We start from the raw sequence: 23,090 nt of genomic DNA, 5'->3' as shown, positions 1-23,090 counted from the left end.
GGAGCTAATAGTAAAATTAACTTGGTTGGATATGTTGACTCCGGTCACGGTGGTGATTTGTTGAAGCATAGGTCATGTACATGCTACATATTCACTTTGTTTGGATGTGCCATCAGTTGTAAGTCAACGTTACATGATATCATTACTTTTTCTACAACTGAATCTTAGTACATATCCATGACTGTAGGAATAAAGGAAGAGATATGGGTGCATGAGCTTATTTTGAGTCATGGTATGAAGGAGGAAAAGAATGTATTATACCGTTACAGTCAGAGTGCATTGAGTCTTGCAAAGAATATTGTGTATCATGAGAAAACAATGCACATTTATGTCTGAATGAGTTTCATTAATGATATTCTTGAAAAAGACAAGTTTTCTATTCTGAAGATTAATACCGACATGAAACCAATAGATATGTTAACAAAGTCGTTACCCACGAACAAGTTCAAGCTTTGCGAGAACTTGGTTGATGTTCACATGAGCTAGTTCCCTTTGGGATGGATGGTAGGAAGGGATAGGAAGTTCTTATTTAAGGTTGAGTTCAAAGGATACTAAAGTCAAGGTGGGGATTGTTAAGTGTTATTTGATCATTTAGAGCATTCTCAAGGATCATTTGAGTTTAATGGGGCATTTGGAACTCAATGGAGCACTTGGGATTCATGGAGCATGTGAAAAAGGAACGGATCATGTGATAAGAGAATGGATCATCTGAAAAAGGAACGGATCAAGTGTCAAAGGAATGGGTCTTCTAAAATGGGATATTGAGCACATGGAATTGGAATGCAACATTCTGGTGTATGGATGTGCCATCTATGATCAAGATGAACCATCCTATACTTGGATGTGCCACTTAGAAGTCAAGGAGCACCATTATTGTTCTAAATGCCCCATTATGGATGAAGGTGCACCATCCATGATGTAGATGCGCCACCTTGGGAAGCAAGTGGGCTACATATTTACAACTTGTGCCACTTTGAAGCTGGATATGCCGCTACTGAAGCCTGATGTGCCATCTACGAGTGGATGTTCCATTCATTAGGACGATATGTCATTCCTTGCACAAGATGTGCATCCTCATTCATTAGGACGATATGCCATTCCTTGCACAAGATGTGCATCCTCATTCTTAATTCCCTATCTTGGTACAAGGTGCTCCACATATGTTCCTTTATGAGACACGGTATCCTTAATGAGACACTTATGATGTGAAGTCCCCTATGATGCTCAATATTGTTAAAGGATGCTCCAAATTTGAAGATTCTCAATGATTAATGCTTGATGCGCCACCATGACGGTTGATGATTCATGGAGGTCTTGATGTGCCACTCTTACATCGTGATGAGCCACTATGGATCATGATGCTCCACCATGTGTGTTGCTGATGCTCATACAATACATGTCAAGAACGAATATTCCAAGATCTTCTACATGGTGGAATGTGATTGGTTGACACCTTTCATGGGCCAATGGATTTATGGGCTTGGCATATTAGGGATTTAGTTCTGATCTCTTCACTATAAACAGGGATGCCAACTAGCCTTTTAAATGTGTCTTGATTCTAGAGTCACAGGGGAATCTCTATTAAATTGTACTTGAAACCTTTGTTTATGAAATCATAAATAAAGAATACTCCCCTTCTGCTTGTGGACGTATGTCACCTTAACCAAACCACATAAATACTATGTCGTGTGTTCTTTTGGTTTTGCTTCTTTTCCTTTTTACTTCCTAACAAAAATGATTTAATTAAATAATCAAATTTTAATAAATTAACCGAGACATATATTTAGACATGCTAAATCAAAACATACATTATTCCAAAACAAATATTGTTTACAATACAAGTACTTTATCTTCTAAGCATAAATAATAATCTAAACTCCGAAAGTGAAGTTCCAACTTGCTTGTGCTTATTGCTTACTCTTCTATAAGTATCTGTAATCCATTTACAAATATTGTATTAACATTAAGTACTAAGTACCTGAGTATTATATGAAAAGTATATGTTCTATCTAGTAGATATCTCAATTACTAGTCTCTCCATACTTTCGTTTCAGATGAGAGGGGAAGTTCCTCTTCCAGTATCATGTTGCTCCAAAAAAGAAACATGATCCCTCTATATGGGCATTTTTGGATTTATTAGGCTTAAAGGTGTTGATTCCCTAAACTATGGGCCTCTTTGATCACACATGGTGACTCGTTTTAGCCTTATATTATTCCATTGTTTGAACTAGATTAAAACAAATATCACTATATTATTGGAATATTTGCTTTAACTTGGCGGAACATCTGATATATCTAAATTATCCAAGACTTCCCCGAAGTCTTGAATAACTATTCCTATCTTTACGTTAGAAACAACTTCAGCATCATAGTGACGCCTCCACCAGGTATCATGTTCAGGTTTTCTGCTCAAAGCAGTTTGTTTAAGGATAGGGATTTTAAGAATTTTATTATTTCATTTAGTTCAGCAAATGAAATATGATGCATGGTAATAAGGTTGAATTTTGTTTTCATCTAAAAAATTTTAACAAAATTAATTTATTATTATCAATACTTAAAATCTTCAATAATTAATACTCTTAAGTTTCAAAAACATTAATTATTAAAGTCTAGGATCCAAGTTGCAAAACAAATAAATGGTTATGTATCATTTATCCAATTCTTTGAATCCAACTAGGTAGATATCGGTTATCAATTATATATTAGTATATAATTCCTAGATATATTAGATCCCTAATAACGAAGTTTGATATATATTTTTAATCACATCTATGCCTCGTATCTCTATTACTTAGGTTCTTTATCACAACATATTTTCAATCAAATCATCTACATTGAAAAACTTGTGTAACCGACCTACAACCTGGTTATAGTAATTGCGAATACACCCCGACCATCAAATGATAACACTAAGCGTTTAGGTGACCTTTATCCCACTAGCGTATCTATAGATGTGCGAGTGATTTCAAAATGGATTGCATAAATTTGAGATTTATAAGGGTTCTTTGATGTTTTTATAATTCTAGTCGAAAAAAACATATTATATCATGGTTATTGCATGTATCCAATAAGTCATGGTATACTTCAATTTAAAATCACATTTTAACAATGTCGTATAAAATCTAAATTTTATATTATTGATGCCATCAAATTTTAAAGTTAAAAACTAGTATTATGTTTGGACGTTTGTTGCTTTAGAACATTTATAAAACATTTAATAAAACTTTGCTATATAAAATAGGATTTGGAGTTTGATAAGTTTACAAAATCTCAATTTAAAATTTATATAATTTTAATCGACGAAATTTGTCATTAGCTACCGTTAGCAAACTTTAAACGATAAAGATTGCTTTATTTTTAAAAAAAAAAAAATTTACCACCTAATCTTAAATGACAAATTTCATTAAAATCAAACTCTTTGCGATGTCATTTGCATTCAAAATATTCTATACATGTGAAATCTAATTTAACAATAATATCACAATATCAACATAAATTAAACAATACAAACTTGCATAACATATGTACATAAACCAACCAACTAGTGATATTTTGTGAGTCATCACAAAAATGTGAAGAGAATTCCTAAAGGACATTCAGGGACTTAAAAACTTGTAATATCTTCATGTGCTCCCTCATGTTTTAACACCTTCTAGCAAGTTTATAAAAAAAATTACAAGTTTTATAAACTTTTGATCTTCAAAATGGCCACCATCATCATTCTTGATACATTTTTATAAAAATAAAGTATTTCTAAAACTAATATATTACTTATAAAAATAAACAAAATGAAAACTATGTATTTATTTATATATACCATATGAATAAATAAATATAAGAGGTCCATGTCTAGTTTATGCACATTATATATATATATATATATATATATATATATATATATATATATATATATATATATATATAGACACACACACACTCAAAATTATCAAAGACAACTTTTAACAAATCACAGATAAAACAAACATAAGAGGTCAATGTCTAGTTGACGCACATTATATATATATATATATATATATATATATATATATATATATATATATATATACACACACACAGAGACACACTCAAAATTATCTAAGACAAATTTTGGTGGCAAAAAAAATTCATGTGAACTTTTATCATTAAAAGATAACAATTATAAAGTTGTCCCAGAAAATATGTATGAATTTTCTTACAAAGAGAAAGTCATCCACGTTTTCCAAAAAGAAAGATAATAAAAAAAATTATCACACCAAACTTGCAAAAATGGATCTAATACCAGTTATTGGGTTTTAGTCAAAATAGTCTAAAATAAATAGTAAAAACTACAAGTTTAGCAACAGAAGAAATTTTACATTTGAATAAACTAAAACTAGTTTACTCACCGATGAGCACTTTGCAAAGCTAGGAAATGTTAAAATAACCTTAGAAAAGGAAAGTGATACATCATTTGAATACTTTGGTTCCTTTAGCAATAAGGAAGTTGATGTAGAATGTAGAGCAAAGCTTATTCTCGTTTAGGACACCAACAATAGCTTAATTTGATAAAGATGCTAGTCTTGATCTTCTAGTTATAGAAAACACTTAAGATTTAGGTTAATACCAAGTATTATCTCAAAGAGAGTAAGAAAGTATCATTTTCATCTTCAAGCCATATATAAACCCTTTAAGAACTAGAGAAGAAGAGAGGAAGAAAATGGAAGCATAATCATAGTTTTTCATGGAAAGAATCAAGAAGAAAACTAGCTCATTACTTCCTTATTAATACTTCAGAAAATTCTTGGAAGTCTTTACAACCCTTACCTAGATATGACTTGTCATAAGAGAGAATAGACGTTAGTAATTTATGGAAAGGGAAAGAGTACCTAACACTCTTACACTTTATATAAAATCCATTCTAGTTTTATAAGAACTAAGCCTCTTTAGTTTTATATAAAATATTCCAAGTGTTTTTATTTGTTACTTTTGTTACAAAATATTATTATTATAAAATAATTATTTTCCAATTAATAACAAGAAATATAAATATTTAATCAGAGTCAAATACTTATAAATAATATATATAATATAAATATTTATCAAGAAACAAGTTCTTATAAATAATATATTATTAACAAGTTGTCGTTAGTGTGACACTTCTAAGATTATATATTATCTAGCAATATCATTCTATAATGTCTTTCGGACATAAAGATCTTTCACAAACTTCTCACTTCTCCAATTCCTTTATATGGATAAACTCACCGAAACTAACTATCTCGATTGGATTTGTTTGCTAAGGATCACGCTTAGGTACAAGAAGAAATAGTATGTTATGGATAAGGAAGTCCCTGAAGAGCCTGAAGAAGAAGCTATTGTTACACAGATTGTTGCTTATGACAAGCATCGTAACCAATCGCATGTCCTAAGTTGGTGAACATGGTTCTAGAGCTCCAAAAGAAATTCTATAACCTTAAACAGTTCAACATGAATTAAAATCTTAAGTAAATGTTCTTAGAGCAAGCTAGACATGAGAGATTGGATGTCATGAAGTCTCTTTTGGGTTGCGAACTTTAAGAAAGAGACTACTTTTGTATGTATATTCTAAAAATGAAGTCGTACACATATTGATAGAATTCAGTGACTTAGTGTTCCATTTCCTCAAGATTTCACTACTGACATTATACTCAACTCACTGACCAGTTCATCTTGAATTATAATATGAACAACTTGGAAAAGACTTTGATGGAGCTACAAGGCATGTTGAGAACTACCGATGCAAGCATGGTTAATTCTCGTAGAGTCTCCTCTACAGATCCAATTTAGGCCAGTAGAGAGGGTGGTCTTAAGATAAAGAAGACCTCTAATCCTAAATGAAAAGGAAAATGTAAGGTTGGACATTCCAACCCTAACCTTAAGAATGTCTACTATGACATTACACCTACTAGTGACCCTAATGAGGCCATCTATTTTTACTGCCAACAAAATATGCACTGGAAACGTAGATGCTTAAAGTACTTAGACTTTCAATTCTTGGAGGAAATCAAGAGGAAAAAGTCCAAGGGCATTGGCACCTCAAGTATGTTTATGATTAATCTCAATTATACTTAGACTTTCGATTCTTGTATCTTGACACAAGATGTGGTACTCACATTTTCTATGATGTTACTGTTGGGATGCAAAGTTCTTCATGAAGGATGACAAAGAGAAAACCTGGAAGACATAATTAGACATGTGGGTTTTGATTCCTTGCAAATTAAGAGAAGAAGAGAGATAGATAAATAGAGAGAGAGAGAGAGAGAGAGAGAGGAGAAGGGGAATTATACATGAACCTCTAGTTATCATATTCATTGTAGAGTGTGTTTATCATTAAGAGTTATAAGTAGAGTTATTTATATAGACTAGAGTTCATACTTTTTATAACTCCTCATTATGATCAAATATATCTTTTAAACACCTAAATTATCGTGTCGGTTATGATCTTACTATCCAACATGTAAAATTTGAGTTTTATGTCCTCAAAAGTGGTATCAGAGCCAAACCATGAAGATTCAAATAACTTGTTCATGGAACGGTTCACGATTTGACGACTTTCTACACAATTTGATCGATGTTTGGTATGTCTCTCGAATTTATGGAATCATGTTAGTATTTTATTTACTATATTTCACATATTTTTTTTAGATCAGGTCTCAAAAAATTCACTTCCAGCTAAATCTCTTTGATTCAACCCAAATTTTGGATCAAATTGTTTTTATTCTAACCCAATTTATTTGTGATCTAGTCCACTTTTTTGATTCGTCCGGTATTGTTCAGATCCAGTTAATCAAGCCGAATACATATGATATAATCATTCAAACATCCAAATGATTATTCTTGCTTCATATATCATTCATCGAGATAAGAATTTAGTTCAGTTTACTTAGTCGATTTAATAGTTCTAATAGTCAAGATCAAATTTTCATCTTTATCGAGCTTATTTGTTGTGCTTTTGTTTGATCAAAATCAAATTATCTTGTTCCGGATCTATACAAAATTTACAAATCACTTGCATTTCTTTGATCGATCGTATTCTTGATTTGATTTCTTTCATATGATTTGTCGATCATATTCTGATCTAGATATCAAAGCTCTTTTTGTTGATCGATGATGAAAATGTTTGTCCTGGTTTTATTTGTGATTCTTGTGGAAGAACAATCCGATGAACACAAAAATATTGATGAGAGTTATAGATTTGAAAAATTATTGGATGTTGATTATTTGGTGTTTGTCGAAGGTCTTATAATATGTCTGAAGAGACATTTATTTTTTGACCTTATTCAAGTGATTAATTTGATTGTTGGAAACATTTTTATATTTATATTGGAATGAATTTGAAAGTCAAAATTGGTATTCCTAGGAACATAATGATGAATTTGACGAGTTCTCGGTTAGCAACAACCAATTTGACAAATGATAGATATGTTTTAGAGTGATGATCTAGATGAATTAAGTTGTGGTTCGGCAAATAAAATTCATTATGGATGGCTGATTAATGAACTTAAAAATTAGCAAATTTGAACTTTCGACTGATTTCGACACAACTTAAGTTTAGGTAATGAAAAATCAATGTAAATATGTAACACTTGTGCCATGGTATGTGCCTTATGACCCTTGAGTATTCAATAATTTCATTTTGGTCCCTAAAGTAGTACGCTTAGCATAGTGGTTAAGAAGCCAGTACACGGACGATTAGCGTACTGGGTTGGTGGTGAGACGGGACTTAGGTCGCGTAAGCTGGGCATACACATGTGTATGATGGGCATACGTAGACTTTAATGAAACCCTACTTGAAGGTATTTCACCCTCTTTAAGCATCCTTATCTTCTGGGGATGGCCTCTTTACTAGAACCCAAAACCTCCAAAACTCTAAAACGAGTTGTAGCCTCCATTTTCCATCATTTGAGCCTTTTTATAGAGCTTGGTGTTCATTTTGTTCATTGTGAAGGAGTTAGAAGATCTTAAAGTTGCTAAGCTTAGAGAAGGAAGTATTGGATCCAGAAACACTACCCATTTTGCAAGAATTTTGAGGTATCAAGTTCTTATCTTGGTTGCTAGATGCTTAGATCTCTTTTTGGGGTAAATAGCTATGTATTTAGCTATGGTTTGGATGAATGCTAGGATTAGGACTTCCCAAAGGTGTATTCTTCATATCTAAGGTCTTTATGGGCTCCTTTGGCATAAAGGTGCCAACTTTATGGAGTTTAGGGGCCTCATGCATTCATTAAGTCCTTTTTGAGCTTTAGAGCTTCTTATGGTCATGCATGGACATAAAGCTAGCAACTTTACGTGGTATTTCAGCATAAGGAGGCTAGATCTGCACTTTGGGGTGAAGTCTTAATGAGTTAAGTTCTTAAAGTAGAAGGTGGCTGATTTAGTTGAGTACGCTGAGCGTACAAACCTGTACATGCAACGTACAGGCCTTTGAGCCAGTACACTTTGCATACCAGTTGAGTACGCCCATCGTACTTAGTCTGATGGCATGTCGATGTTGGTCCTTGGTTTAGGCCTCGTCTTGGGCTAGAAGGTTGGGATTTAGTTAGACTATTTGATTTTAGAAGGTTTTGGGCTAGGAATATTATTGGGCCTTAGGCTAAGGATATGTGAAGTGATTAGGCCCAATTGGAAATTGGGCCATACTTTTCGGCCCATTGGATTGTGGTTATGGGTTTCATTCTTGGACCAAGCTAGGTTAGGGGTAAAATGTTCTTTTTACCCCAAGTAGAGATTTTTGGTTATGATGTAGATCCTAAATGTTAATTAATTTTTATGTAGAAATTGATAGCTCGGGCAGTCAGGGATTATTCATTTCATTCAGCCTTTCGAGGTGAGTCACATCACAGGTATAGCAGGGAACGTATCTCATTATTATTCGAGTATGGGCGGGGCCCGTTATTCTAGTGTGGGTGGGACCCGTATCTTACTGGGAGGGGCCCAACATGCGAGTGTAAGCGGGCCCAAATCTCATTTGGGTGGGGCCCATTATATGATAAGTATGGTATGTTGTATTTTAGGGAACTCACTAAGCTTTGTGATTATGGTTTTAGTTTATGTTTCATGTACTTCCGGTTCCAAGGGGAAAAGCTTGGGTTGACTGCAACACATACTCCATATGGATTCTGTTTATGGGATATACTCTGATTTTCATGATGTTTGACATACTTATTTTATTGGGTTATATGAAAAATGTTCTAGAATATTGTTTTTACTTACATCGAAAATGTTTGGGTCATAATTTTTTAATGTTACAAAATATTCAAAATTGGCGATGGATTTATATTTTCAAGCTCCAATATTTCCATTTATTGAAAATTACTTTCGAGGTTGAAATAGATCAAGGTTGAAATAGATCGAGGTCGAAGATCATTTTCGGGTTGAAAATTATTTTCCAGTTAAAAATTATTTTTGATGTTGGAATGATTTGAGGTTGAAAATCAGTTTCGTGGTTGAAATCAAATTTTGGTTGTCGAAAATCGACTTCGAGGTGAGAAATCAAGTTCAAATCAAACTCAATTATGTGCCTGCGTTGTTGCGGTCTTTTAACCAAAGAAAAGGGGAGGAAGATGATACAATATTAGAAAAGTTTATAAATTTTAAAGGACTGATGTTTGGGATGATTAAATCTGATTTTTTCGGAAGCATATTTCATGTTAACAATATATATTGGATTGCATTCCAGTCAAAGGTGGTCTGGAAAGTAAATTTTCAAAACCTGTCATATTTGCTTTTTACTTTTTTGGATTTGATGCTTCATATTTATTCCACTTGTCAACGGGGAGTATAAAATTGATATATTTGTCTTGAGAACATTTTCGTGCCCGTTTGAAGATTTTATAATCTTATTTTGACTATAAAAATGGGAGAATTGATACGGGCATTCGAAAGAAGATTGTGACTTTTCAACATGATGATCTTTACTGAAGCTTTAAAAAGATTTACTGAAGTCATGTATTTTTGGTGTCTCGATGAGCATATTGGAGTTTATTTGTCAATTAACTAGGCGCTTTATTGACCCGACTTTGGTTCTTCTTGATCAAGTTTGATTGAGAATGTTGATCTTGATTTGTTACAATGCGCTTTTCAATTTTCATGTCTCTAGTGAATGTTCTTTATGATTATTTTGAATATTCAAGTGATGTTAAGGGGGGGTTTTTAAAATTATTTGGGAAGTATAGAAGCGATTCAGAATTCTTATTTCTGAAGTGTGTATTTTTTTTAGAAATTGGGTAGGGTTTTATAATGGAGATCTGGATACCTTGGACAATGTAAACATTTTCCGAACTGATATATCTACCATATACCCGGGATACGAGAAATCCAGCCTACGATAATCCCAAGGGGACACTTATGAATCTAGGCACAAAAATCGTAAGCCAAATTGGTAGAGGATTCTAATTTTATATGAAGAAAAGCAAGGGCTAAAAGATACTGTCTTCTCCATAAAAGAAGAGTTGTTTACATAGAAAATGATATGTAGGGTTTCGATATTCGGGATGGCTGTCCTGGGTTTAGTATTAGCGGGACCCCAGCCAGGGGCTCTGCCCCTTGGAACCTGCTAGGGGCGCTGCCCCTAGACCCCCACCAAAGGGGCGATGACCCTTTGGAAACCCTGAACCCGGGGACGCCGCCCCCACACCCCCGACTTGTCGACGAACTGACTTCTAATTCGATCTTATACATGAGTGCATTTCGCACATACCCAAACATATATTAAAGTACAAATAACGAAGCTCATTAGCTTACACAAAATGTTCTTGTGACACTAAAATCACCAATAATCCTCCCCGATTCTAGTGTAACCCTTGAGCAAAGATAAGATTATCAAAATAAAACCAAACTAGTACATAAATGAAAATGTTGCAGCGATTGAATTTCCACTTAGTATCATACTCTTAAAAATACTCGAGAATCACAGTGTTCTAAGAATTGAACCCATCAACCCATTTGAATATCAGAAAGTAAAATACATACTAGTTTATTGAATTTTCTAGCAAAATACAACTTGGCGACCATGCAAGATTGAAGTTTTTGGATTTCTTCATCATTGCTACCCATTATGATGTCACAAATAGACATCTTATTCGCTAGTTTCTTCTAGGGATTTTAGAGTCTCGTCATCCATTCTGAACATAGAATGGGAGAATGTTGGGATGAAAAGTTCTTCATGAAGGATGAAAAAGAGAAAACATGGAAGACCTAATTAAACATGTGGTTTTTTATGCCTTGCGACTTCAGAGAGAGACTTGTACATGCGCCTCTATAGTACTGATTGTCATATTCATTTTAGGGTGTGCTTAAGAGATATAATCATTAAGACTTGTGAGTAGAGGTATTTATTTAGACTAGATCTAGTTTATACATTTTGTAACTCCTCACTATGATAGATTATATATTTTAAAAACCCAAATCATCGTGTCGATTGTGATCTTACTATTCCGCATGTCAAATTCAAGTTTTTTGTCCTCACAATTACTACGATTCAGGATTACGAGGTTATTTTGTCTAGTGGGATTTCAATTATTTTATTAGATTATTGTTGTTCGCCTTCCATAATATGAAACATTATTTTATTTTATGCATTGTATCGAGATGTTTTTTGCATTTGAATTTGATAATGTTATTATTTTGGTTTTAAAAAATAGTGATCTTTATTTTAAAGCAAAAATGTGCAATTACATATATGAAACCATTATAGGTTTGAGGAAAAATGATAACTTAATCTTAAATATCGATTCTTCCAAGTATAATGTGTATAATTGTGTCTGTGGCATTGTCGATTTAGTCATATAAAAAGGAAATGCATCGCTAAGCTCCAACCGGATGGGATATTGGATCATTTGACTTAGAGTCATATGATGTATATGAGTCTTGTTTACTTTTCACAAAAGCATTCACAGGTAGTTGTCAAAAAGACAAGGATTTTTTGGATCTTATTCACACTGACTTATGTGGACCGGTTAGATCTCCCATGAGATATGATAAGAGATATTTCTTTATAGATTAAACTACACGAATGGTCCTTATGGTTTAGGGTAATTTGCGTGTTTGGTCCCTAATTTATTTTTTAACTCGGAAGGTCTCTACTGTTTGTTTTTGTTGCACACTTGGTCACTGTCTTATCTAAAAATACTATTTTCCCTTGATTTTTTAATTTATTTAAATAAACACACCACCTACCTCCCACATTACCTTACCTACCCCGTTATTTTTTTCTATTAAAATAATAATCTTTTTAGACAAGACAGGGACCAGATATATAACAAAAAAAACAATAGGAACAAACACGTATAAAAACAAATAGTAGGGACCTTCCAAGTTAAAAAAATAAGTTAGGGACTAAACACGTAAATTACCTCAAACCATAGAGGTCATTTGTGTAATTTACTCTTCTTTATATTTATATATTTACTGATCGATTGAACATAAGTATGAAACCTTTGAGATGTTAGTACATTCCAAAGAAAAATAGAAAATCAACTCGCAAGAAGATGAAGATTCTTCCATAGAGATGAAGAATATCTTAGTTATGAATTCAAGACATTCCAAAAACAAGTTAGACACTGTGCTGCTTTCTTGGAAGCCCACATGTAAATATCTGACAGCCCACTTGATAAAAAACAGATCACAATTTAATAGCCCAATTCAAATCCACCGTTTCCATTCTCCACGAATCACAAAATTAAAAGGACTATCAACTTCATAAAATAGAGAAATCGGCCAAAGGTAACTTCCTTTTGTTTCTTATGAGTTTTTAAAATATGAATTATGTAAATAAAGACAAACAAAATCATTCGCAAACACTTTTTTATTTTCTATGGTTTTAAGATTATTAACATAATATGTCAAGGTTTTACCTTTAGTTGTACAAAAATTGGAAGGCTGGATACTTGGCAAGTTCTTGAGCAGGTTTAACGTTTGCGAAATCTTTTACTTGTAACGAAGTAGAGAGTTCATCAACAAACACTGGCATGCTGCATGTGAAAAGAGATATTGTTCATTAGAAGAAGTTTCTACGAACTTTATTTCGATAGAGCTTTGGTAGGTTATGGGTTGAGATATAAAAATTGGATGAGAGTTTTATAGGATAAGAAACATATCATGAAATCAAGTTGAAAAAAGTATGTATTGATGATGAGAGAAAGAAACCTATGAATTAAAGCTATATTTGGATATTCCAAAAAGCAAAAACAAATAAATTCATTTCGGAAAGCATATTTTTGTTATTCACAGTTCCTAGAAACGTCCATTTTGTAATTCTATGTATCCACAAGTTCCAAAATAACACTAGAATAGTTTAACTTTTCTGAATTACGCAATTTTATATCGGAATAAGAATCACCTTGCATATACATTTTAAGGAAGCTAAAATTATTATTTGATGTATCTATGAATTCCTTTTCTTTCCACATCTATGGGCTCCAAATTATATTTTCCGGAATTAATCATTAAAAAAAAGTTATATATTAATTTTTTTCGGCATTATCCTCAACTTCTTTTAATTTAATTAAAAAATGCCTGTTTTTTATATGGTCATTTTATAGATTTACGATAATTTTCTAGTTTAGTCAAACTTTTCTTCCCTTCAAATTCAATTTTTTTTTCAAAAAAATCCATCTAACTTTTTTACTAAAAAAACCTTTACATTTGACGATTTTTTGAATTATAATTTCAGCTTTATGTTTTCCCCGTTAAAAAGATTTCAGACTCAGAAATGATTTCCATCAATAATAATGTCATCATATTCATATTGAAACTTAATTTTCGTTTTCATTTGAATCAATTTTTTTTCGACTCATAAGTGTCTTTTTCTTCTGTTGCTTTTTATATCATTCTTAATTGTTTTAAGCAATTATGGAGAAAACATTTGATTTGTTCAAAGCAAAGAGAAATGTTATTGTATCCATTCTTGTGACATAATACATATCCAAATTTTTTTGCAGGATGTTTATAAATTTTAGTTGGTGAAAACAATACACTAAATTGATTCGATATTTCTAAGATATTAGGAGTGAATCTACCATATAATCTATGAAATTTCTACTCAAAATAATGTCATTCATCAAAGAGACCATCGGTCAAAAGTAATACCTCAAATCGTCATCTAATAGAAAGGGATTACTATTGGAATCTTTTGAATCTTTTGTCATTAGTCTCCTCAAGCTTGAAATAACCTGATAAAAGATAAAATATGTCGAGCTATTTTATATACGACGTGATGGGAATAGAAATACTTCCATAATGAAAGAATTTCAAATCCATTACTTACATCTTGGGATACATGCTGAGTCTTGGACATGGGTGTTGAAAAAATAGTGCAGATTCTATATAGCTGATGGACGTTTAGAATCTGGAAACGAATGAACCGTGAAATCAAATAATGAGAGGCAGAAGAGAGCAAAATTGCATTCAATAAATGATTGGTTTGAAAATACATATGGATTCATTTCCCATTTCCGCTGGTACGTTGAACGTTTTTGCGGTAAAAATAAATGATTGGTTGAGAATTATTCTACCATTCTCAACCTTTTTTATTTTCTCAATTAAAATTAAAATTACCTATATATATATATATATATATATATATATATATATATATATATATATATATATATATATATATATATAACAAGAACCTTATATCCATTGCATTTAGAAGTATGGTATTAGTCAACATATCAAATTGTGTTATTTTAGGTGTTTATTTCTTAAAATGACAAAGTAATCCACTCTAAGCTTGTAGCATAAAATTTCATATTTTGGTTGTTTAAGAGTATAAAGTGACTTACAGGGCATATATCCTTGGTAAGTTTTGTATATGATATCTTGTCCTTTCGAGGTGTTGTCTGATAGTCAAAAGAAAATGAATAAAATGAATGATGTTGACACGTACGACAATGTATGGTCCAAGGGTTATGGAAAATTCATTTATCTTGGAAACATGCAAACCATACCAAAACCTATAAGGTCGAACTTCTTTGAAAGAAAGTTAGAAACATACCAAGAACCTTGTAGCCTGTCTAATATGTTTAAGTTCATCCCAAGCAGAGCCTGCATACTAAAAATAAAAATCATTGTTTAGATCCTAAAGTATACATACTAGGCTTAGTTGGTCGCGTTACAAAAGAATTACTTTTTCGAAATGCTCGTAATACAAATTATGATCTCTCAAGTACTTTTTCAATATCCAAGATCCCAACCAATAGCCTTCTAATTTTATTTATTCATATTACTTGTAAACCTAGAAAGTTTAGAAACAACAAAGGTAGTGTCTAGTATATTTTTGAGCTACCGAGTGTGTTGTTGCTTCCTTGTGTTGTATGTCAATTTTGCAAAGTGTAAAAATTGGCTTTGAGACCGTTTCTCTATGAAAGACTTGGGAGATAAGCATATATGATAAGTGTAAATATCTATAGAGATAGATCAAAGTGAATATTGGATGATTATCAAAAACTTTCTCAAATATGTAAGGAGGACAAAGGAAATGTTCTTGGTTTATGGAAGAGCTAAGCATAAAGGCTTATACTGATCCTAGCATCCAAATTGATAGACATGACACTCATTCATAGTTAGGATTCGTGGTCATGATAAATCAGAGAGAAGTAACATAGAGGAGTTCCAAAGAAGTTTATAAGAGAGATTAATGTTCTAAAATTAATGGTTTTATCGATGCCTTTTGTGATTACAAGGGTAGAATCGGTTTAACTAAAGAATCCAAAGCTCATAAGTACACAATTCACATACTCAAAAAATGATTGTGCTCGAAAGTTTCTCTAAAATGAAGCTGTGATAGTCAGTAGAATTAAATCAAAAGAGAATCTTGTCGATATTCTTATACTAGATTGAAAGTCATTATATTTGAAAATGAATTGGCTTTAGTGTATTTTGTTTAGTTTCTTTTGATTTGGGAATATATAAAGTGTAGTCTTTATTTGAAATAATGATTATTATGTAAAGACCTTAATATGTGTTGGAGAGTAGTCACATTTATTAGTTTAATACTGTGTTCAATTTTCATGTTTACTTGGCTTCCTAAATATTAATTTATATAAATCCCTCATGATCAGTCAAAATTTTGGATGTAAGTAGGAATTTAAGACTTTCATGATAACTTATTTCCCTACCCCGAGTGATTTAGTGTTGACATCAAATACATGGTTATGCTAAGACTAAACTAATAACTGAACAATGGTTCAGTATGTTGTGGTCGTCACAAGTCTCTAGAAAGAAACATAATCTTGAATATATAATATTAACGTCCTTCCATGTCTTATCTTTATACATATGACATGTAGAACAGAGAAATATTTGATCACTTATCTAACGAATATTTCATACCTATACGTTATGAGTACATTAGTAATCCTGGATAAGGTACACCTTGCTAGGTTTAATTGATATGGGACAATACAATTAGTGTGACAAGTGTAAGTGGGAGACTACTGGATATATGCTCATAGTCAAAATAGGTTGGTGATATTTCTATAAATAAAAGGGCCATTTTAGGTTACACACAAAATAATTGATCAAATGGTATAGTCTGTTGTGGTCGACACAAATCTCTAGCTGGAAACATCATCTTGAATATATGATATTGACATCCTTCCATGTCTCACATTCACATAAATGTGTTATAGACTATTTGATTACTTACCTAAGGACTATTTCATACCTATAGGCCATGAGTACATCAATAGTCTTGGATGAGGAATACGTTTCTTGGTTTAATCGATATAGGACTATAAAGTTGACGTGAAAAGTGCAAGTCAGAGAATGTTGGAAGTATGCCTATAGTTAAAACAAGTTAGTGATATCTCTATAGATAACAAGGTCATTTTAATTTACACAAAATATATGATTTAAGAAAAAAAATGATAAAAAGGAAATTATAGGGGCATGTTGGTTAACTCATAATAAGATGATAAGTTATTTAGAAGGTAGTAAATGCAAATGGGTATAGTGAAATTATCTTTAATTTGAATCATAACATAATTACTAGATAATTGACCCACTTCTTTAGGGATAACAGAGACCTAAAAAACATAAATATATATAAGTCCTAACCTAGCTCCTTCTAAGAGACCTAGCCCGTGATTGGTGAAAGGAGTTCGGTCGTGCATTACGATCTACGGCTGTGCTGGCCATAACTTGGGAGGAGTTTGTCACAAGATTCTAGGAGGAGTTTGCACCAACGATAGAGGTGCAATATCTGGAAAGGGAGTTTCAAGACCTTTGCTAGACTACTGATATAGTGGTAGAGAGCACTTCAAAATTTAAGGAAAGGGTTGTGTTGGTTCCTAAGTAAGTTGTGGACGATGAGATGAACAACGCAAGGTATCACGATATGTTGAGGGAAGACATCAGAGAGTTTGTGAGCTTATCAGGGTGCAAGACCATGAATGACAGGATTCCTAGAGCCTAAGAATAGGAGATTGACCAGGAGCACATCAGGAAGAGGAAGACAAATCAGGTTCACATAGTTGGGGGTCCTGTAAAGAGACCCAACACTTTCAATCAACGAGTGAGGGGAAAGCAAGGCCGAGGTTAGTACAACACTTTCGACAAATAGCACGATAAGGTATGTCGATCTGGGGGTACAGGTTGCTTCATGTACAACAGATTTGGTCATGTCAAGAGAGATTGTCCCCAAGGAGCGAGTCTGTTATGTTTTTACTACAGCCAAGTGGGCCACAAGAAGGCCTGCTATCCAGGATTGTTAGGTGGGGCGATGCTGGCATTAACACCAGCCACTTTGAGGATTAATGATGGGCAAGGGCAAAGTGAAGGTTCATGTGGTGAGCAGTCGAGCATTGCAGTCACAGACTAAAGAGATCTGACTTTCATCAGTTTTGCATCGCAAGTACATGCTAGATTCATTTTCTTCATGCTCTTATTATTATTCCTGCTTATAATTGTATGATTTCATATGAGATACTATGCTTGGTTTATCTAAGTATCCACATAGAAATCAGAATTTTCCTCGTGATGGGTTAGACATTATATTTTTAGAATATTCATATGCCATTTTGCATACTGAGAGCGATACTTAGAGGATATTCGGGTGAGCCGGCTGTAGTAATTTGATGTGGGAGACATCGAACAACAACATAACAAGCCTTAAGTGGTGGAAAACCAGTAGTCCTTTCGATTTTTGGAGGTTTCAGCAAGGAATCGAAGGAATTAGTAAGTGAGCATGGAAAATTTAAATGCAGGAATCATAGGGATTGTTCATGATTACAAGGTAACGAAGGATTGGTTTGATTTGTTGGATAAGGTGTCTAAGTCCATAACTTATTTGGTATATACTTGACCCGACCCGGCATGGTCCATTTGGGTTGCACTTCACCCGAACTATTTATGGATAATTTTATGAGAGTTATACACATATGTTTATTAATATATTGTAAGTTATAATATATTAATATGAAGTTATTTAATTAGTCTTAGTCTTAAATTAATTATGAATTAATTTAGAGGTTAAAAGGAAGACTAATTAAATTGTGGGCTATTGTTTTTATATGGTGTGGGCTAACACTTATTTGTTAATGGGCTAGGCTTATATGGAAGTCCATGGATGATCCATGGAGCTTTTAACCCATGGATCCTTGGAAAAGGAAAGGTCATGGGTTATTAGGGTTTCACCCTAACCATGCACACTATATAAGCATGCTTATGTTGCATGAAATAGCCACTAGTGTGTGTTTTGTGTGTGGCCGAATTTCCAAGTGTGTATACACTCTCTTAAAGTTTTCCAAGTGTTTGTGGTGATTTGTGATTTCCTTTTGAGGCATTCATACTATTGGTGCTTGCCTCTCAAACTCCAAGGAATTAAACTCATCAAAAGGTATGTAATCTCATCTAATTCTTTTATGTTTAAAAGTACCCCATGCCATGTTAGATAGGTTATGAACCTTGGAAAATTATTATTTTGCATGTATTTAGACAAACATAGATCCAAGGTTTATTAGGGTTGCATGCACACTTAGGAAGTGTTAGATTGCTTAAAACCCAACAGTGGTATCAGAGCCTAGGCTTGCTTGTTTGATACTTGATGCAAAATACTGAAAAAAGTCAAAATTTTTGCTTTCTGCATGATGGACTCGCCGAGTCCAAAGGGGGACTCGCCGAGTTCAAGGCAAAATTCATCTTACTCGCCGAGTAGGTTTGTGCACTCAGCAAGTAGAAGGTTCAGAATGCAGAATTTCGACTTTGCTGGTGGAAATGGACTAGAAACTTTACCCTAAACTGTTTTGATGTTTTAAAACTTGTTTTAGTTGGTGTAATGGTTGTTCTAATCCATTTACAATGGCTTATATCAAAATTTCATGTCTTATATGTGTTCTTGAAATTTTGATGTTCATGTTCTTATGGATTTAGAAGATGATAGGAATTATTTGCTGAATTGTTTAGAATTAATTCTCAATCATTTATGTGTTTTAATGGAGTCCATAATTTGTCCTCAACTTATGGATATCCAAAGGTCACTTATTTTATACACACATTTAAAACACATAAGTTACATGAAAATGAAGAGTCTTCATTTTATGAACCTTTAATTCATAAGTTATGAAATGAAAAGTTTTGGATAGTTACAAAACTTGCCCTCAAGTTTTGGAATTTGTAAAGTTTCACACACTTTAATAAACTTTAATTCCAACCCTTAGAGTTTTAATAGTTAAAATTCAACACTTATAGTATTTATAACATTAATGGTTAATTATTATATATATGTATAAGAATAAGTTGTTCTACTGTTAGTAGGCCTCATTCACGAAGCCGGTCTATAAAGGGGGTATAAGGTTGTTGCCTATAAAATGGCAGCTTAATGGGTGTCCACTCTCACCCACCGCTTCCTTGATCGGTGGAGGGTCGTTAGCAGAACGGGTAGGACAATGACTTTAAATCTTCATTAAAAGTATAATGATTATTATAAAGTAACTAAACAATTTAATTCCCAATCTTAGTTACTTTAGGAAAATGTGAACATGGTTCTAGTCCATGGAATTCACACTTTGTACCTTACCAAGTCGTTGGTGGAGCGTGTGTGGTTAACCGGCACACTAACTTGGACTATTAAGGATCACAAAGGGTGACTTAATGTTTGTCATAGATAAATGGAGCATGTGTGGTTAACCGGCACATTGATTAGGTGATAATATTAAGGGTACCAAGTGAATTAGCATGGTTATTCACACCTTGTTTTGTGATCCTCGGCATCCCAGTCACAAAACTTGAAGGGCACAATCGAGATTGAAACATGTCATTGAAAAGTTCAATGAATCTCAAAAGAATCTAGGAATTTCAAATCCAATTAAAATCTAATAATTCATTTCTTTTTCATGGTGGAAATTGGTGAATCGTCATTCACCTACCTTTCAAATATATTATTACTTAGATTACGACATCCCTCTTCTAAGTATAATATATTGTGATTGGATCTTAGCCTTAATATTACATTTGGGTGTCTTATTAAGGATTCTATATATCTAATCTAAACTTGCTTTCTTCTTTCAGATGTCTTCCAACACTAATGCTTCGGGCTCTAACCCAACTGGTTCTTTCTCTCTCATGAATCTTTGTAGGAGAGTCATCTTTGATGGTTCCAACTTCATGGACTGGATCAGGAACATCAGGATGTTACTCATTATGAGGACAAGGAATATGTCCTCAATAAGGAGTTAAAGGAACTTAATGAGTCTACTGCTACTCCTGAGGAGATCGCTAAATTCAGGACACATAAGAGAGATGCTACTAAGGTGGCATGCATCATGATGGCTACGATGACAGCCGAGCTCCAAAAGTCCTATGAGGACTTCTACCCTTTTGAGATGCACCAAGACCTGATGGAAAGGTACCATCAGAGTGCTCGTCAGGAGCGGTATGAAATAATCTTCTCCATGATAACAACCCGCATGAAGGACAGTGAATCCGTCACGAGCCACATGCAAAAGATGCAAAGGTATGTGGACCGTTTGTTGAAGCTGAATGTGAACTTCCCTGAGGAGTTGGCAATTGACATCATTTTGCACTCCTTACCTTCTTGTTATGACCATTTTCGTATGACATATCATATGAACAAGGAGGAAGTTACCCTTAGCAAACTTCAAGGACTCTTGAAGACCGCTGAAACAGGTCTTAAGGGCAAGGCGGTTGTTGCCTCTACTACTCCTACTCCAACATCTACCCCTGTTTTGGCTATCGGGAAAGGCAAAGGGAAAAAGAGGAAGTCCCCTTCGAAGGGTACCAAGGGAAAGTCTCTTGAAGGCTCCTCATCAAGGACCAAGAGCGGTTCTGTCACTCCTTCTGCCATTCCCAAGGATGCTGATTGCTACTATTGCCTGGACAAGGGGCACTGGAAGCAAAACTGCCCTAAGTACTTGCAGGATCTAAAGGATGGGAAAGTGAAACCCACCCATGCAGGTATTTACATAATATTATCTAATTACTCACCATATTCTAACTCTTGTGTGCTTGATACAGGATATGGTATTCACATATGTTCTGATTTGCAGGGCCTAAGAAGAAGTGAGGATGTGGAGCACGGGAAGATTAACTTGATCATGGGGAATAGGAAGGCTTCACTTGTTTCCAAGATTGGAGTTTATACTTTGTTGTTGAATAATGGGTTAAAATTAGATTTGAATAAATGTGTGTACTCTTCTGAAATGGCGAGGAATATTATTTCCTTTCATGCTTTGTACAAACAAGGTTTTACCTTTTCGTTTGATAATGAATGTGGTGGTATTAATGCTTTCTTTAATAATGTGTTTTATTTTAAAGCATTAACTTGTGATGGTGTGTATGAAACTATGTCGATTGTAGACAACTTAGGAAATAATGTGTTGTATATTGATTCTTCTACTAGCCTAGATAAAGCGTCATTGTGGCATTGTCGTCTTGGACATGTAAACAAGAAACACATAGGCCAACTCCAAAAGAGTGGAGTCTTGGAGTCGTTCGACCTTAAATCGGATGATAGTTGTGAATCTTGTCTACTTGGAAAGATGATAAAATCGCCCTTCACTGGAATTTGTGAAAGGGGTGAGGGTTTGTTGGACCTAATACACACTGATGTATGTGGGCCATTCAAAACCGCCACAAGGGATGCTAATCGGTATTATGTGACTTTTATTGATGATTTTAGTAGATATGGTTATGTCTACTTGATCAAACATAAGTCAGAAACCTTTGAAAGGTTTAAGGAATTCAAACAGGAAGTAGAAAATCAATTGGGCAGGAACATTAAGATGCTTCGATCCGATCGAGGTGGTGAGTATCTTAGTACCGAGTTCCTTGACTATCTTAAGGAGTGTGGGATTGTCTCACAATTGACTCCTCCCAGGACATCACAGCTAAATGGTGTAGCTGAGAGGCGTAATCGAACCTTGTTAGACATGGTTCGCTCTATGATGAGTCGAGCTTCGCTACCAATCTCTTTTTGGGGGTATGCCTTAGAGACTGCCGCCCATATCCTTAATCTAGTCCCTACAAAGAAGGTTACCAAAACACCTCATGAGATGTGGACTGGGAAGGTTCCCAATTTAGACCACATCAAGATTTGGGGTTGTGAAGCTTTCATGAGGCGTGAGACTCATGATAAGCTCGAACCCCGAAGTGAAAGGTGTATTTTCATCGGCTACCCACAGAAATCCTTCGGTTACCTCTTCTACAGACCCAGTGAGAATGTGATCTTTGTAGCAAGAAGAGGGGTCTTTCGTGAGAGAGAATTTATAAGCCAAGGAGACAGTGGGAGGCAAATTGATCTTGAAGAAATTCAAGAATCAATTGGTGAAGGAACCTCAGACACTAGCAATCAACCTGAGGAGGAAACTCCTGTTGAGCTAGCTGACGAGTCTGTACCTCCGAGGCGTTCCACACGGGTTAGGAACACACCTGCGTTTTATTATGGCTTTCATATTACTATGGAAGGTGATACATTTATCAGCGCTAGTACACTGGTAAAATTTGGATGAACCTAGCAGTGTTAAGGAAGCCATGACAGGCCCAGAGTCTGCTAAATGGAAGGAGGCTATGGACAGCGAGATACAGTCCATGTATGACAATCAAGTTTGGAA

At 34.0% G+C, this 23,090-nt stretch overlaps 1 protein-coding gene across 2 annotated transcripts in view; it reads right to left on the bottom strand.

Annotated features, from left to right (window-relative positions):
- Window positions 1-12,727: 12,727 nt before the first annotated feature.
- The window catches only part of LOC111916543 (myosin-14-like), a 55,640-nt gene continuing 45,277 nt past the window's right edge, over window positions 12,728-23,090 (bottom strand). For both annotated transcript variants that reach the window (XM_052764340.1, XM_023912207.3), the window contains 5 exons: window positions 15,017-15,073; window positions 14,805-14,861; window positions 14,285-14,365; window positions 14,107-14,189; window positions 12,728-12,989 (listed from right to left, as the gene is read on the bottom strand). In XM_052764340.1, coding sequence (XP_052620300.1) covers window positions 12,875-12,989; window positions 14,107-14,189; window positions 14,285-14,365; window positions 14,805-14,861; window positions 15,017-15,073 — 393 coding nt within the window. In that variant the 3' untranslated portion in view covers window positions 12,728-12,874. The remainder of the gene's footprint in view (window positions 12,990-14,106; window positions 14,190-14,284; window positions 14,366-14,804; window positions 14,862-15,016; window positions 15,074-23,090) is intronic.

Source organism: Lactuca sativa, chromosome 1 (assembly GCF_002870075.4).
Source record: "Lactuca sativa cultivar Salinas chromosome 1, Lsat_Salinas_v11, whole genome shotgun sequence".
NCBI classification, from domain to species: domain Eukaryota; kingdom Viridiplantae; phylum Streptophyta; class Magnoliopsida; order Asterales; family Asteraceae; genus Lactuca; species Lactuca sativa.
This window is presented reverse-complemented; position numbering and strand designations above follow the sequence as displayed.